General features: G+C 46.0%; 1 protein-coding gene across 1 annotated transcript in view; it reads right to left on the reverse strand.

Annotated features, from left to right (window-relative positions):
• Positions 1-289: 289 nt before the first annotated feature.
• Positions 290-17215, reverse strand: part of LOC135055022 (gastrula zinc finger protein XlCGF26.1-like) — a 41178-nt gene continuing 24252 nt past the window's right edge. Inside the window, exon 2 of the mRNA XM_063958580.1 lies at positions 290-3201. Coding sequence (XP_063814650.1) covers positions 1255-3006 — 1752 coding nt within the window. The 5' untranslated portion in view covers positions 3007-3201 and the 3' untranslated portion in view covers positions 290-1254. The remainder of the gene's footprint in view (positions 3202-17215) is intronic.

Here is a 17215-nt window from a genome sequence, read left to right on the forward strand (position 1 = left end):
AAATATTAGCAATTTATGGAATAAATCCATGTATAATAATAAAAAAAAATGTACGTTAATGTTATTCGGTTACAGTAGTTGCTGCAGACTTAAAACTACAGATATTTTCTCACAAAATTGGGAAAACATGAGTTTTGTGAAAGGCATGCATAGAATATATTAACTGAAAATAAAAGATTAGAACAAGTTAACATCAGAAATGCTAATGCACGTATCACTGTGCATCACAGACATGCTTATAAAATAATTAATGCAATACTTTATTCCACCCCCCCCCCCCCCCCCCCACAAGACCAATTCTAATATAAAGGGCTACAATATGATGATATAGCAATAATATTAATTGCAAGGCACAGCATGGGTTGCACTTAATATTACTGCCGTTTAAATTTCTAAAGAGAAACAATAACTTGCAAAAGAAGACACTTTGTGAAATTAGCCAGAACACTATCCGATAAGAGACTTCCCTTCACATTCTGTGGTACACTGGATTAAATCAATAACTAATGTGGCATTCCAAATAATAAAAGTATGTATTGTGTGTATTCTGTTTATGATGGGCATGATGTATCTTATTTTGGATCCACATTTAACAGAAAATACAGGGCACTTTCACGCTTTCTCCAACACAGGTGTGCTCCTTTTTACTTTCTAAAAGTACATACTGTCAATAAGATAACCGTATTTGAATTGCAGATCTACAATGGATAGTGTAAGACAAAGTGACTGGTTTGCTCTTTTACACGTATTGTAGACATACAGCTAATGGGGTACAAGGTGGAACATGCATCAAATCATAATTACTCCGCCACTTTAATTTAATTAGAATCACTAAAATAAACTGAGTTCAGATGAACATGCTTACACACAAAACACAAATATAACTACAGCTGTATAAGGGGTAACCTACCTACAATGCACAAATATGGAGGGGGGATTTTAATTGTTTTTGTCAATGGGTGTAAGTGCCATGGGCACCAATTACTTATTGCGCATGTTGCACTCAAATGCACTGGGTTAAGCTAAACCTGTGCTATCTACTTTGCATGCCAAGTTTGGGTGCTCAAAAGCCCGACTTTAGGCAGATTTCTGGTCGCCATCTCAGGAGGATGCAAGAAGAAATAATGGGTACCACTGGCATCTGATCCCACTGGCACTAGCAACTGAATTGCCCCCAATAGAGTCTACTGTGGCATTTTCAAATTCTTTAAAAGAATCAATGTACTAATATATTTCCCCAATCTAAAACATCAATTATAATTTATCTCCTTTGTGAACTTTCCGGTGACTAGAAAGATGTGAATTTTGGGCAAACAGTTTCCCACAATCGGAGCAAGAATATGGTTTTTCACCAGAGTGAATTCTTTGATGTCTAATAAGATTGGAGTTATGCCCAAAGCATTTCCCACATTCCACACAAAAACAGGTTTTCTCTCCAGAGTGTATTTTCTTGTGTGTAGCAAGAACGGACTTACTGATAAAACTTTTTCCACATTCAGAACAGCAATATGGTTTTACCCCGGTGTGATTTCTCTGCTGATGTATAACCAGATCGGAGTTACTGATAAAGCATTTGTTACAGTCAGAACAACAATATGGTTTCTCTCCAGTGTGAATTCTCTGATGTCTGGTAAGATTTGAGTTGTGCCTAAAACATTCTCCACACTCAGAACAGGAATAAGGTTTCTCTCCTGTATGGATTCTCTGATGTATAGCTAGAACAGAGTTACTGTTAAAACATTTCCCACATTCTAAACAAAGAAATGGTTTCTCGCCGGTATGAATTCTCTCATGTGCAACAAGAACAGAATTACTTACAAAATATTTCCCACATACAGCACAGAAATATGGTTTATCTCCTTTATGAATTCTCTGATGTCTAACAAGATGCGAGTTACTAATAAAACACTTCTTACATTCTGAACATGAATACGGTTTTTCTCCTGTATGAATCCTCTGATGCACAACAAGATCTGAGGTACTAATGAAACATTTTTTGCAGTACAAACATGAATAAGGTTTCTCTCCTGTGTGACTCCTTTGATGTATAACAAGCTCGGAGTTACTGATAAAACATTTCCCACATTCAGAGCAAGAAAATGGTTTCTCTCCAGTGTGAATTTTCTGATGTCTGGACAGATGTGCCTTAAGTCTAAAACGTTTTCCACATTCAGCGCAAATACATGGCATATCGCCAGTGTGAATCCTCTGATGTTTAACCAAATAGGATTTGCGGGAAAAACTTTTCCCACATTCAGAGCAAGAATATGGTTTCTCTCCAGTGTGAATTCTTTGATGCATAACAAGTTCCGAGTTACTGATAAAACCTTTCCCACATTCAGCACATAAAAATGGCTTCTCTCCTGTGTGAATTCTCCTGTGGAGAATTAAATTTGAATTATGCTTAAAATGCTTTCCACACAAAGAACATGAAAAGCGATTTGCATCAGGCCGAGGTCTGCGGACATTGTTGTTGCGCTTCTCTCCACAAGCCGATGTGTGTTGGGTCTGTTCTATAGAAGTACAAAAATCAGTATTTGTGAAACTTTCATTTTCATCTGAACTGGCTTCCTCCTTAATGTGAACTAAAGTGTATTCTATCTTTGAGTCATCTGTGGTAAAAACATCAGTACCTGTGAGATTTTCTTCATCACATGAAACAGATTCCTCCTTAACAGGTATAGATGTACAGTATAACTGTGTACAGTTTGCAGGTGCATAGAGATCTGTGACATGCCCTTCATCACCTGAGGCAGATTCCTCCTTAATATTAAGTAGCATATATTCTATCTTTGTATCATCTGTTGCAATATCATTATCTGTGAAGTTGCCATCATCACTTGAGACTTCATCCATAAAATGAGGAGATGCATACTGGCCATGAACGGTGGGGAAATAAGCATCAATAGCTCCGAGGTTTTCTTCTCTGCTTGTCACAAGATCATTCTTAAGAGAAGATGAAGATTGTGTATGGTGTGTAGGCATATAAAGGTAAGGGTCTGTCATAGCTTCTCCTTGACATGACAGTGTTTACTGTACTCCTTAAAATCTACAGATAAATACAGAGGCTATGTATATTCTGTGGCCATATCTCATTACATAGCATTCAAAATCAGCCATTTGCTCTGATGCATCCAAGTTCAGTGAAAAAAATAGACATTATTTTATCCCCCAGAAGATTTGGAGATTAATTTAAACATCCTGTAGAAAAGAAAAAAAAAAATATATATATAGTGGTTAGACACACAGGCATATGTAAGCTGACCACATACGATTGCTTATTTCTCCTCATATAGCAAAGACAAGCTATCCAAAATTGAAACTGCTGGGCCCCATAGCAGCTGCACTCCCTGCACCTATTGTAGCCACGCCATTGTTTGTGTACTTATCGCCTACATTGATTATTGCAATATTTTCATTACTGGTCTTTCACTAAACAGATTTTCACCGCTGCAGTATGTTTTGAATGCAGCTGCTAGACTAATCTTCCTCACAAAATGATAACAATAATAATCTCCTAAATAATAGCCCAGATCTGTGACTGTGTGTATAACGCTAGGCGTGGCTAGGAGCGCTCATTTGGTAAGCGGCAAGTCTATCCCACCAAGTCCACAGCTGATTGGGCGAGAAACGCCCTCTAACACAGGTTACATCCAATGGGAGGCTCTGCCCTTTGGCTGCAGGATTAACAATGGGGCTGATGGAGCTGCAGCTCCAGGTCCACACCCCAAAATAGGCCCACCGCATCTGCAGCAACATACCCTCCAACAATTTACACATAAAAATCAGAACAAATTTGAAAATGGGGCGTGGCCACGAGTAAAGTGGCATGGCTACGCTCCTTTTCCAATACTTTCAATGGATTGGAAAGCCAAAAATTGGTACAGACCATAAAAAAAAAAAAAAAAAAAAAAAAAAAAAAGGTACTGTATCTGCCAAAAAGGTACAGCTGGAGGGTATTCCACTGCATCTGCAGCAAGTCTCTGCGCTGTAGATGGGGGGGGGGGGGGGGGGGGGAATCTTTTTACTGCAGCGTCCTATGGGGGTAATTCCAGGAAATTTTTTAGCAGTTGGGCAAAACCATGTGCACTGCAGGGGGGGGCAGATATAACATTTGCAGAGGGAGTTAGATTTGGGTGGGTTATTTTGTTTCTGTGCAGGGTAAATACTGGCTGCTTTATGTTTACACTGCAATTTAGATTGCAGATTGAACTCACCACACCCAAATCTATCTCTCTCTGCACATGTTATATCTGTCTCCCCTGCAGTGCACATGGGCCCTCAATCCGAGTTGTTCGCTCGGTAATTTTCTTCGCATCGCAGCGATTTTCTGCTAATTGCGCATGCGCAATGTTCGCACTGCGACTGCGCCAAGTAAATTTGCTAAGAAGTTTGGTATTTTACTCACGGCATTACAAGGTTTTTTCTTCGTTCTGGTGATCGTAATGTGATTGACAGGAAGTGGGTGTTTCTGGGCGGAACCTGGCCGTTTTATGGGAGTGTGTGAAAAAACGCTGCCGTTTCTGGGAAAAATGCGGGAGTGGCTGGAGAAACGGGGGAGTGTCTGGGCGAACGCTGGGTGTGTTTGTGACGTCAAATCAGGAACGAAACTGACTGAACTGATCGCAGTGGCAGAGTAAGTGTCGAGCTACTCAGAAACTGCTAAGAAATTTCTATTCGCAATTTAGAGAATCTTTCGTTCGCAATTTTGCTAAGCTAAGATTCACTCCCAGTAGGCGGCGGCTTAGCGTGTGCAATGCTGCTAAAAGCAGCTTGCGAGCGAACAACTCGGAATGAGGGCCATGGTTTTGCCCAACTGCTAACAAAATTCCTGCTGCGATCACCTTGGAATTACCCCCTATGTCCTGCTGTCAGTCCGCCTGCCCCCTCCAGCATCAACAATCCCCACTCCCTAGCCACGGCGCAGGTGGAACAAAAGCTGCTGCGGCCACCGGCATAGATGTGTAGGATAGCGGCACAGCAGAAGGCTTTCATAGCCCTTCCCTGCGCCGCATGCTCTCTGAGCCCCGAAGCCTCTTCTAAGCATGATGTCACAGAAGTGCCTCCCCGTCACAGCTGCGCCCAGATCCACAGAGGCCCTGACTCCGCAACACAGCACCTGGGTTGCCGACCTGGAAGCCCCGAGAAGGCCAATGTAACGGATAGAGTGGGTGATATCGCGGAGGGTAATGTCTAGACGCTGAATCAATGTAAAAGGTGACAGTGCTGTGCAGTGCAGTGGGTGTGCAGTGTCACTGACACTGAACAGCACTCTCACCTTTTACATTGATTCAGCGAGTCAGTCAGTTCTTCCAGCCAGTCACTATTGTTAGTGCCGATGTCCCAACGAGCTGCATTACAGGGAAGTAGACGCACTAAATAAACTACACCTCCCAGCAGCCCATAGCGCCGAAGCATGCCAGCGCTAAGGACTGCTGGGAGCTGTAATTTAATGAGTGCATCTACTTCCCTGTAATGCGGCGCGTTGGGACACCGGCGCTAACAATAGTGACTGGCTGCTTGGCTGCTGTGCGAGTCTCTGCTGCTGTGCGAGTCACCCAAATCTGCTGAAAATTGACCAGTTGGCAGGAGACACAGCCTGCTATGCACAGGATCAACCACCATGGGCCGGATGTAATGCCGCCTGAGTTGGCCGGAGGTGCGGATTGCCAGCCAAACTCTGAATTTTTTTTTTAAGCTGCAATCATTTACAAGGCATGGTTTTGCCTTGTAAATGATTGCCAATTTAAAAAAGCATCTGAGTTTGGCCGGCAACCTGCACCTCCAGCCAAGTCAATTGGAGTGATACCATAACATCATATACTTTGTGAGTGTCTAATTCCCAAGATTAGGACATGTGTGTAAAACCACATTGTGCTAATGCCCTTTGACTGCTGCAGAGTCACCAATTCTTCAACTAGCCATGCTGGCACATTAGACTCTGACTGAAGTTAGTGAAGGTGTAGTGTTCATTCTAGCACCCTGCACCAATCACAACCCGTGCAGTTCCTCTTTCCTGCCTGGGGTGTCACTCTCTGCTCTGGTGCTTATAGCACACTCTGGCCTTTATTGCAGTGTTGACACACAGGGGATCATTCAGAGTTGATCGCACATAGCAACTTTTTGCTGCCCGTGTGATCAACTAGACGCCACCTATGGGGGAGTGTATTTCTGCATAGCAGGGCTGCGAACACTTGTGCAGCCCTGCTATCCAAAAAAATAAGATTTTAAACCTACCGGTAAATCTTTTTCTCCTAGTCCGTAGAGGATGCTGGGGACTCCGTAAGGACCATGGGGACAGACGGGCTTCGCAGGAGACATGGGCACTAAAAAGAACTTTAGATATGGGTGTGCACTGGCTCCTCCCTCTATGCCCCTCTTCCAAACCTCAGTTAGAGAAACTGTGGCAAGGGCAAGATTCATACCAGCCCACACCATCCACACCGTATAACATGGAATATCCGAACCAGTTAACAGCATGAAACTAAACAGCATCAGACCGAGACTGATCAAAACTGTAACATAACCCTTAAGTAAGCAAAAACTAAATACAAGTCTTGCAGATGTAGTCCGCACTGGGACGGGCGCCCAGCATCCTCTACGGACTAGGAGAAAAAGATTTACCGGTAGGTTTACAATCTTATTTTCTCTTACGTCCTAGAGGATGCTGGGGACTCCGTAAGGACCATGGGGATTATACCAAAGCTCCAAAACGGGCGGGAGAGTGCGGATGACTCTGCAGCACCGATTGAGCAAACATGAGGTCCTCATCAGCCAGGGTATCAAACTTGTAGAACTTCGCAAAGGTGTTTGAACCCGACCAAGTAGCAGCTCGGCACAGCTGTAAAGCCGAGACACCTCGGGCAGCCGCTCAAGAAAAGCCCACCTTCCTAGTTGAATGGGCCTTTACAGAATTTGGTAACGGCAATCCAGCCGTAGAATGAGCCTGCTGAATCGTGCTACAGATCCAGCGAGCAATAGTCTGCTTCGAAGCAGGAGCGCCAACCTTGTCGGCTGCGTACAGGACAAACAGTGTCTCTGTTTTCCTAACCCGGGCCGTTCTGGCCACATAAATTTTCAATGCCCTGACCACATCAAGGGACTCTGAATCCTCCAAGTCCCGTGTAGTCACAGGTACCACAATAGGTTGGTTCATATGAAAAGAAGAAACCACCTTGGGTAAAAATTGAGGACGAGTCCGCAACTCTGCTCTATCCACATGGAAAATCAGATAGGGGATTTTGTGAGATAAAGTCGCCAACTCCGACACTCGCCTTGCCGATGCCAAGGCCAACAACATGACCACTTTCCAAGTGAGATATTTTAATTCCACCATTTTAAGTGGTTCAAACCAGTGAGACTTAAGGAACCGCAACACCACGTTAAGGTCCCAGGGTGCCACTGGAGGTACAAAAGGAGGCTGGATATACAGCACTCCCTTCACAAAAGTCTGGACTTCTGGGAGAGAAGCCAGTTCCTTCTGAAAGAAAATGGATAGGGCCGAAATCTGAACCTTAACAGAGCCTAATTTTAGGCCCAAATTCACTCCCGTTTGTAGGAAGTGAAGGAAACGGCCCAAATGGAATTCTTCCGGAGGAGCATTCCTGGACTCACACCAAGATGCATACTTTCTCCATATACGGTGATAATGTTTCGCTGTCACGTCTTTCCTAGCCTTTATCAGAGTAGGAATGACCTCATCCGGAAAGCCCTTTTCCGCAAGGATCCGGCGTTCAACCGCCATGCCGTCAAACGTAGCCGCGGTAAGTCTTGGAACAGACAGGGCCCCTGTTGTAACAGGTCCTCTCGGAGAGGAAGGGGCCACGGATCTTCTGTGAGCATTTCCTGCAGATCCGGATACCAGGCCCTTCGCGCCAATCTGGAACAATGAGAATTGTCTGTACTCCTCTTCGTCTTATGATTCTCAATATCTTTGAGATGAGCGGAAGAGGAGGGAACACATAGACTGACTGAAACACCCATGGAGTCACCAGGGCGTCCACCGCCACTGCCTGAGGTCCCTCGACCTGGCGCAACATTTCAGTAGTTTCTTGTTGAGGCGTGACGCCATTTGTCTATCTGAGGCAGTCCCCACCGACTTGCAATCTCTGCAAAGACTTACTGATGAAGTCCCCACTCTCCTGGATGTAGATCATGTCTGCTGAGGAAGTCTGCTTCCCAGTTGTCTACTCCCAGAATGAAGACTGCTGTCAGGGCGCTTACATGATTTTCCGCCCAGCGAAGAATCCTGGTGGCTTCCGCCATTGCCACTCTGCTCTTTGTTCCGCCTTGGCGGTTTACATGGGCCACTGCGGTGATGTAGTCTGACTGGATCAGAACCGGTAGGTCGCGAAGCAAAATTTTCCGCTTGTCGAAGGGCGTTGTATATGGCCCTCAACTCCAATACGTTGACGTGAAGACAAGCCTCCTGGCTTGACCAGAGACCCTGGAAGTTTCTTCCCTGTGTGACTGCACCCCAACCTCGGAGGCTCGCGTCCGTGGTTACCAGAACCCAGTCCTGAATGCCGAACTTGCGACCCTCCAGAAGGTGAGCACTCTGCAGCCACCACAGGAGAGATACCCTGGCCCTGGGGGACAGGGTGATCATCTGATGAATCTGTAGATGTGACCCGGACCACTTGTCCAGAAGGTCCCATTGAAACGTTCTCGCATGGAACCTGCCGAATGGAATGGCCTCGTAAGTCGCCACCATCTTTCCCAGAACTTGAGTGCAGTGATGCACCGACACCCTCGTTGGCTTCAATAGGTCCCTGACCAAAGACATGAGTTCTTGGGCCTTTTCCATCAGAAGATAAACCCTTTTCTGGTCTGTATCCAGAATCATGCCTAAGAAGGGCAAACGAGTCGTTGGAATCAACTGCGACTTCGGGATATTGAGAATCCAGCCGTGCTGTTGCAACACCCTCAGGGAGAGTGATACGCTGTTCAGCAACTGTTCTCTCGATCTCGCTTTTATTAGGAGATCGTCCAAGTATAGGATAATTGTGACACCCTGCTTGCGCAGGAGCACCATCATTTCCGCCATTACCTTGGTGAAAATCCTCGGGGCCGTGGAAAGCCCAAACGGCAACGTCTGAAATTGGTAATCACAATCCTGTACAGCAAACCTCAGGAACGCCTGATGAGGCAGATATATGGGGACATGAAGGTATGCATCCTTTATGTCCAGGGACACCATATAATCACCCCCCTTCCAGGCTGGCTATGACCGCTCTGAGCGACTCCATCTTGAACTTGAACCTTTTTAAGTATAGGTTTAAGGATTTTAAAGTCAAAATGGGCCTGACCGAACCGTCCGGTTTCGGGACTACAAACAGGGTTGAGTAATACCCCATCCCCTGCTGCAGCAGGGGGACTTTGACCACCACTTGTTGAAGACACAATTTTCTGAAGTCTTCTTTCTTCTTATACTCACTTGGCTTCTATCTTCCGGCTCTGTGAGGAAGACGGCGGCGCGGCTCCGGGACGAACAGCTAGGAGAGACCTGCGTTCCGACTCCCTCTGTAGCTAATGGTGTCCAGTAGCCTAAGAAGCAGAGCCTAGCAGTTCTCTCTCTCCTCAGTCCCTCGATGTAGGGAGCCTGTTGCCAGCAGGCTCCCTGAAAAAAAAAAAACCTAACAAAAATTATTTATTTTCAGGAAACTCAGGAGAGCTCCCTGTAATGCACCCAGTCGCCTCTGGGCACAGTATCAAACTGAGGTCTGGAGGAGGGGCATAGAGGGAGGAGCCCGTCTATCCCCATGGTCCTTACGGAGTCCCCAGCATCCTCTAGGACGTAAGAGAAAATGTTTCCTGTAAAACAAAACCAGGGTAAGAGTTACTTACCCTGTGCGATCGATCCAGCGATGCAGGTCCCGGAATTGATGTCAGACATCCGCCCTCCAAACACCTGGACACGCCTGCGTTGGAATCACCACTCCCCAAAAACGGTGAATTGCCACCCGGATCCGCCTTCCTCCTGTCAATCTTCTTGCGCTCGCAGCTGCGACCGCTTTCTTCGCTAGCGGTGTCACTGTATGGCAACGGCCGTCGCCGGGCAACAACGTGCCTGCGCAATGCGGCCGCCGCGCATGCGCAATTCCGACCCGATCGCACGGCTGTGAAGAAGCGCAGCGTGCGATCAGGATGTAATGACCCCCACAGTCCATAGTGTGTCAGAAGCACAAAAGCAGAAAGCGACACCCCAGGCAAGAAAGAGGAACTGAACGGATTGTGACAGGTGCAGGGTGCTAGAATGAACACTATGGGGATCATTCTGACCTGATCGCATACTAAGTTTTTTCGCTGTGCTGCGATCAGGTCAGAACTGCGCATGCAGGCGCGTTGCGCTGGTAGAAAGCGGATCGTTCCTGTGCTTTGGGATTTACGAAGAATCCATTTGCAAAAAGACTGACAGGAAGAAAGCGTTTATGGGTGTCAACTGACCGTTTTCTGGGAGTGTTTAGAAAAACGCAGGCATGTCCAAGCGTTTGTAGGGCCGGTGTCCGACGTCAATTCCGGCCCCGGACAGGCTGAAGTGATCGCAGTGGCTGAGTAAGTTCAGAGCTACTCAGTAACTGCACAAAATGTTTTTGCACAGCTTGGCTGCACATGCCATCGCACGCTTGCAAGGCTAAAATACACTCCCCCGTGGGCGGCAACTATGCGTTCGCACGGCTGCTAAAAACAGCTACAGAGCAATCAACTCAGAATGACCCCCTAAGGTGGGCATGTATAGTAATGAGGAGTACCTCATCACGTTAACCATTTAGAGTTATTTGTGATGTTACAATAAAGGGGGTCATTCTGACCCGTTCACACGCAGCGGTTTTTCGCTGCTGTGCGAGCGAGTGCGGAATGCGCGGCGGGCGCAGGGTTTGTGCGCAACGTTGCCCGGCGACAGGGGTCGCCAGGTTACGTCGCGGCTTCCGTCGGGAGCGGACGCAGCGGCAACCGATAAGAAGATTGACAGCAAGGAGGCTTGGATCCGGACCGTTGGAGCGCGTTTTCGGGGAGTGGCGAGTATAACGCAGGTGTGTCCAGGAGAACGGAGGGCGGAGGAGTGACGGCGGAGGAGTGACGTCAAAGCCGTGCCCATCATCACTGGATCCATCGCACAGGGTAAGTATGTCCAGAGGTACTCTTCTTCTGCTTTAAATTTTTTTAGCTTAGCAGGGCTGCACAAGTGATCGCAGCCCTGCTAAGCTAAAATACACTCCCCCATAGGCGTGGACTATTGATCGCAGCAGCAGCAAAAAGTTGCTGGCTGCGATCAACTCGGAATGACCACCAAAATTCATTGCTATAATTGTACCATAGGTGTATTTCACACATTTTTCATATATATTAATAAAAGTTAGTTTTAAACAGAGGGTATTCTACTATACTGTTGCCAATGGTAGATGGAGTAAGCCACAGTTAGAATAACTGGTCCCGAGTGCAAAATAAACTTTCGCCTTCTTGTTCTAATCATAATGTTCATGAGGTTAGAGTTTGTAGCCCATTAATGTGCAGATTATTGAGGATATTTCCTATAAGAAATCAATCAGGGCCATATAACCAGTCTGAACTTTGCTATACATGGACATATTTTGTATGTTTTGAAAATTATTGGATAATTCAGTGCATGACAACTCCAACGGGTGTGCATTGAACTATGCATCAGATCTTTTAAGTATATTATGTTTTTAATAGTTGCGTTATCAATTAGAAAAGAGAATAAGATTTATTGTATTATAGCTTACACTGTTAAAATACAAAATTAAATCTTAAATATGTTTTGGTGCAGATTCGTTATAACTAATTTGTGAGTTAGCCAGGAGTTTCTGGGCAGCTCTGCTAACGTCCGGCATCTTTTTTGTTGTTGTTGCTGAAAACGCTTGTTCGTCTTATAAGAATAAACGCATAAGCACTTTGCTGATTAAAATTATATGCAGCATATCAATATTCTCTGTACATTTGCAGCTGTATCTGCATAAAAAATGCTACAGTACAATACAGTGTGTCTGTTTTCCAGAAAAACACTGTAACATAGCATTTCATATGTAGATAGACCTGCAGTCACACACAGAATGGATACGGTTCAAGAAGGTCTTCAATGAATAGGTCGATACCAATGGTGCAAAGGTTGACATGGAAAATGGTCGACACAGAAAAAGATTGACAATATTTTTTTAGTTTAATTTTCACTGACACAGCACAGGCAACCCCAATTAGTGTACCACATGCCATCGCATAGCTTCGAACAAGGGGGGGTCATTCAGACGTGATCGCTCGCTAGGGTTTTTTGCAGCGCTGCGATCAGGTCTAAACTGGGCATGCATATTCACCACAATGCGCAGGTTTGTTGCAGAGGTACAAAGCGGATCGCCTCTGTGCAATGGGTTTTACGAAGAATCCATTCGCACAACCAATCGCAAGGAGATAAGACAGGAAGAAGGCGTTTGTGGGTGTCAACTGGCCATGTTCAGGGAGTGGTTGGCAAAACGCAGGCGTGTCCAAGCGTTTGCAGGGAGGGTCCTGACGTCAATTCCGGCGCTAGACAGACTGAAGTGATTGCAGCGGCTGAGTATGTTCTGGGCAACAACTCAGAAACTGCACAAAATCTTTTTGTACCGCTCGGCTGCACATGCGATCGCACACCTGCACAGCTAAAATACATTCCCTGGTGGGCGGCGACTATGTGAACGCAGGACTGCAAAAAACAGCTAGCGAGTGATCAGGTCTGAATTAGCCCCATGGTGCCTTGATCTGCTACCGCTGCACTTGGCACAGGTTACTATTTCTAATTGTAGTCCACGTGTATGATAAAGTTAGAAGAAAATAGGATTTTAATTACCTACCGGTAAATCTTTTCTCGTAGTCCATAGAGGATGCTGGGGTCCATATTAGTACCATGGGGTATAGACGGGTCCACCAGGAGCCATGGCCACTTTAAGAGTTTGATAGTGTGGGCTGGCTCCTGACTCTATGCTCCTCCTACCAGATTCAGGCTACAAACTGTGCCCGAGGAGACGGACAACTTCGAGAGAAGGAATTAACACAGATAGTGGTGAGATTCACACCGAATTGAAAAAACCATGCAGACCAGCATGCCACATGGAGAAACTATGCTAACCAGCATGCACCATGAAGAAATCATGCAAAACCTCATGAAACCATGTCAACCAGCAGGCAACATGAAGAAATCATGCCAACCAGGATGAAAAATGAAGAAATCACGCCAACCATCATGCAACATGAAAAAACCATGTTATCAAGCATGAAACATGAAGCAAACATGCCAATTAGCATGTAACCTGAAGAAACCAAACTAACCATGCATGAAAGAGGGGGTGGTCTTCAGTATGCCGAATGTCGGGATCCCGGCGCACAGTATACCGGCGCCGGGATCCCGACACCCGGCATACCGACAGCTATTCTCCCTCGTGGGGGTCCACAACCCCATTGGAGGGAGAATAAATAGTGTGGAGCGCGCCACCATGCCCGCAGCGTGGCGAGCTCGCAAGGAGCTCCTTTGCGCTTGCCACACTGTCGGTATGCCGGTGGTCGGGCTCCCGGCGCCGGTATGCTGGTCGCCGGGAGCCCGGCCGCCGGCATACCATACTACACCCTGAAAGAGGAACAGCAACGGCTGAACCAATACTTAACCAAGTAGTAATGCAGGAAAAAGCACTGGGCGGGCGCCCAGCATCCTCTACGGACTACGAGAAAAGGATTTACCAGTAGGTAATTAAAATCCTATTTTCTCTTACGTCCTTGAGGATGCTGGGGTCCATATTAGTACCATGGGGATGTACCAAAGCTCCCAGAATGGGAGGGAGAGTGCGGAGTTTGGTCAAAGTATTGAACTTGTAGAACTTAGCAAACGTGTTCAACCCTGACCAAGTAGCCGCTCGGCAAAATTGTAAAGCCGAGACACCCCGGGCAGCTGCTCAGGAAGAACCCACCTCACGAGTAGAGTGGGCCTTAACAGATTTCAGACACGGCAATCCCGCCGTAGAATACGCATGCTGGATAGTGAACCTGATCCAGCGAGAAATCTTCTGCTAAGAAGCAGGACACCCAATTTTCTTGGGATCTTACAGGACAAACAAAGTCCTGTGAGAATGAGAAGCCGTGGATGAACGGGGAGGTGCGTTCATTACTGAATGCTAGGAATCAAGCCTTTAAGGCTAACGATCAGGCAGTTTATAGAGTATCTAGATAAACACTTAAAAAAGGAATTAGAGCAAAAAGGGATTATGCAGCAAGAATTGAGTCTAAGTTTGAGAATGATTTGGACTCTAGAAGCATGTGGAATGGAATCCGGAGTCTGACGAACTGGAAGGTGAAATCCTCATCTGATGGGCGCACTGATGTTTTTTTGAGGAATTGAATTATTTTTATGCCCGTTTTGATAGAGCTAATCAAACTGCTGCTACTAATTTGCCAACGTGCTATTCTGATAAGGCATTAGCTTTTTCTGAGGATGAAGTCAGAAATTGTCTGTTAGGTGTTAGTGTCCAGAAAGCACCTGGTCCGGATGGTATACCAGGGAAAGTATTGAAAGGGTGTGTTGATGGAATTAGTTACATTTTTACCTATATTTTTAAACTCTCTTTCACAGTGTTTAGTCCCTGCTTGTTTTAAAAACACAGTAGTAATTCCGGTTCCAAAAACATCTAAGGTTACAGACTTAAATGATTATAGACCAATTGCTTTGACCCCGTTAATCATGAAATGTTTTGAGAGATTAGTTTTATCACGTATGAAGAGTTTTATCCCCCCTGATTTTGATAGATATCAATTCGCATATAGACAAAAGAGGTCAACGGAAGATGCATTAAACTCTGTTGTCCACTCCTCTCTTTGTCATCTGGAAAGGCCTAACTCGTATGTTAGAATACTTTTTATTGACTATAGTTCAGCATTTAATACTACTGAGCTCAGCTCTATCCTCATAGAAGATTAAGTAGGGGTTCGTACACGACAAATCCCCCAATGCCGACACACGTCTAGCAGAAGCTAAGGCCAACAATGTGCCCACCTGGAGACTGCTCTCCCATCTCTGAGGCTCGCACCTATGCCTTGGAAGATCCCATATGGAATCCTGAACCTGCGGCCTTCGAGCAGGTGAGAAGTCTGCAGGCACCAGAGGAAGAAATTCCAGTTTACTGCTACAGGCGCATTCGCTGGAGTGCTGAAGATGTGATCCGGACCACTTTTTCAAGAGATCCAGCTGGAAGAATCTTACATGGGATTTTCCGAGCTTCAAAGCCTCGCAGGAGGCTACCAACTCCTTCTAGCAGGCAATGCACTGACAAACCGATATCCGGGCTGGCTTTAGGACATGCTGGACCCAGGATTGTGTCACCCACTCTTTCTCTACTGGTAGAAACCTCGAATAGCATCCTCCGAAAGGGCAAACTCCTTTTGGCTCCAAAAGAGATTTAGGAAGATGCAGGATCCCTATGATCCTTGAGTAGTTGAGATGAGATAGGAATACTGTGCGACAGTCTAACCCTGGAAGATGTTGGGGAACCACCAGATATGATGTCTACTCCTTGCTTGCGGAGGAGGAGTATAAACTCTACCGTAGCTTTAGTGAATGCCCTCAGTGTTGTGGCGACGCCATTGGCAGTGCCTGTAACCGATAGTGACAGTCCCTTTTTAATAGGCCTGGTGAAGAGGCCAGAGCGGAGTGTGTAGGTACTGAGCCCTGACATCCAGAGGTACTAGAAATTTCCCCTTCCCCTGATCTGAGATCACCGCTCTCAGAGAAACCATCTTGAACTCAAACACCCTCAAGAAGGGTTCAATATTGGTCTTAGTGAACCGTCGGGTTGTGGTACCCCAAACAGGTCAGAGTAGTAACCTGTCTTGTGAGGAGGAACTGGAACAATGATATGTGTTTGTACCAAGTTCTGCATAGCTTCCTGAAGGATTGTACCTTCTGTCTAAGAAGCCAATAAGCCTTATTTGAAGAATCTATGGAGGTGAGAGTTCTTGACAACTCCAGTCTGTACCCCTGGGCCCTATATCGTTTACCCAGGGGTCTAGGCAATATATTTCTCTGTCGTGACTGAAGAATCATATATCCACCCCCACCTGCCTGATCCCTAGGCAGTGTTGACTCTGCAGCCCGAAGGAACTGCAGTGTAGGTGTAGGATATAATTTTCTAGCCGGTGTAGGTGCGGAAAAAAGACATGTCGACTTACCCGCAGTTGTGTTGGATCTCCACATATGCAGTGCCCCCCTAAACAGGGCCTTACCTGTGAAGGGCAGACTTCCCACAGCTTCCTTGGATTCTATATCTGCAGTCCACTGGCGTAGTCACAGCCCCCTGTGCGCCGAAACTGTCATAGTTGAGGTCCTTGCAGTTAAGTGGGCCAATTTTCTACATGGTCACCACCATGAAGTCTGCAGAATCCTGTATGTGACATAAAAACAAGACAATGTCACTCCTTTACATGGAATCTAAATCATCAAGTAAGGTGCCCATACCACTCCGTGTACAAGGAATAGTCAGTCTCTGTCATGCATGTAATACTGTACAGTGATTTGAGAGTAGTCTCAGTATGCGATCAGCTAATCCTTTAGGGAGGCTGTGCTAGGGACAGGGGACCACCTTCTTTGACAATGTAGATACCTTTTAGGGATTTACTGCCTAGGGAGTTTAACTCCTTAGATGCCGGGAAGGTATCAAGGATTTTAACATTACAATAAGATCCTTTATCCTGAATAGGAGCCTTCTCAGATATTTGTAAAATATCCCTAATAGCCTCAATCATATGTTGAACCCCTCTGCAAGGGCTGCATCACCCTTTCTCAATATATACCGTTAGATGGGGGTCATTCCGAGTTGATCGCTGGATATCAGCTTTTAGCAGCCGTGCAAAAACTAAACCTCCGCCCTCTGGGAGTGTATTTTAGCTTAGCAGAAGTGCGAACGAAAGGATCGCAGAGCGGCTACAAAAATAATTTGGGCAGTTTCAGAGTAGCTCCAGACCTACCCCTAGCTTGCGATCACTTCAGACTGTTCAGTTCCAGATTTGACGTCACAAACACGCCCTGCGTTCGGCCAGCCACGCCTACGTTTTTTCGAACACTCTCTGAAAACGGTCAGTTGACACCAAGAAATGCCCCTTTCCTGTCAATCACTCTGCGGCTGACATTGCGACTGAAATGCGTCGCTACACCTTGTGTAAAAGTACATCGGCCGTTGTGAAAGTA

This window comes from Pseudophryne corroboree, chromosome 3 (genome assembly GCF_028390025.1).
Source record: "Pseudophryne corroboree isolate aPseCor3 chromosome 3, aPseCor3.hap2, whole genome shotgun sequence".
NCBI classification, from domain to species: domain Eukaryota; kingdom Metazoa; phylum Chordata; class Amphibia; order Anura; family Myobatrachidae; genus Pseudophryne; species Pseudophryne corroboree.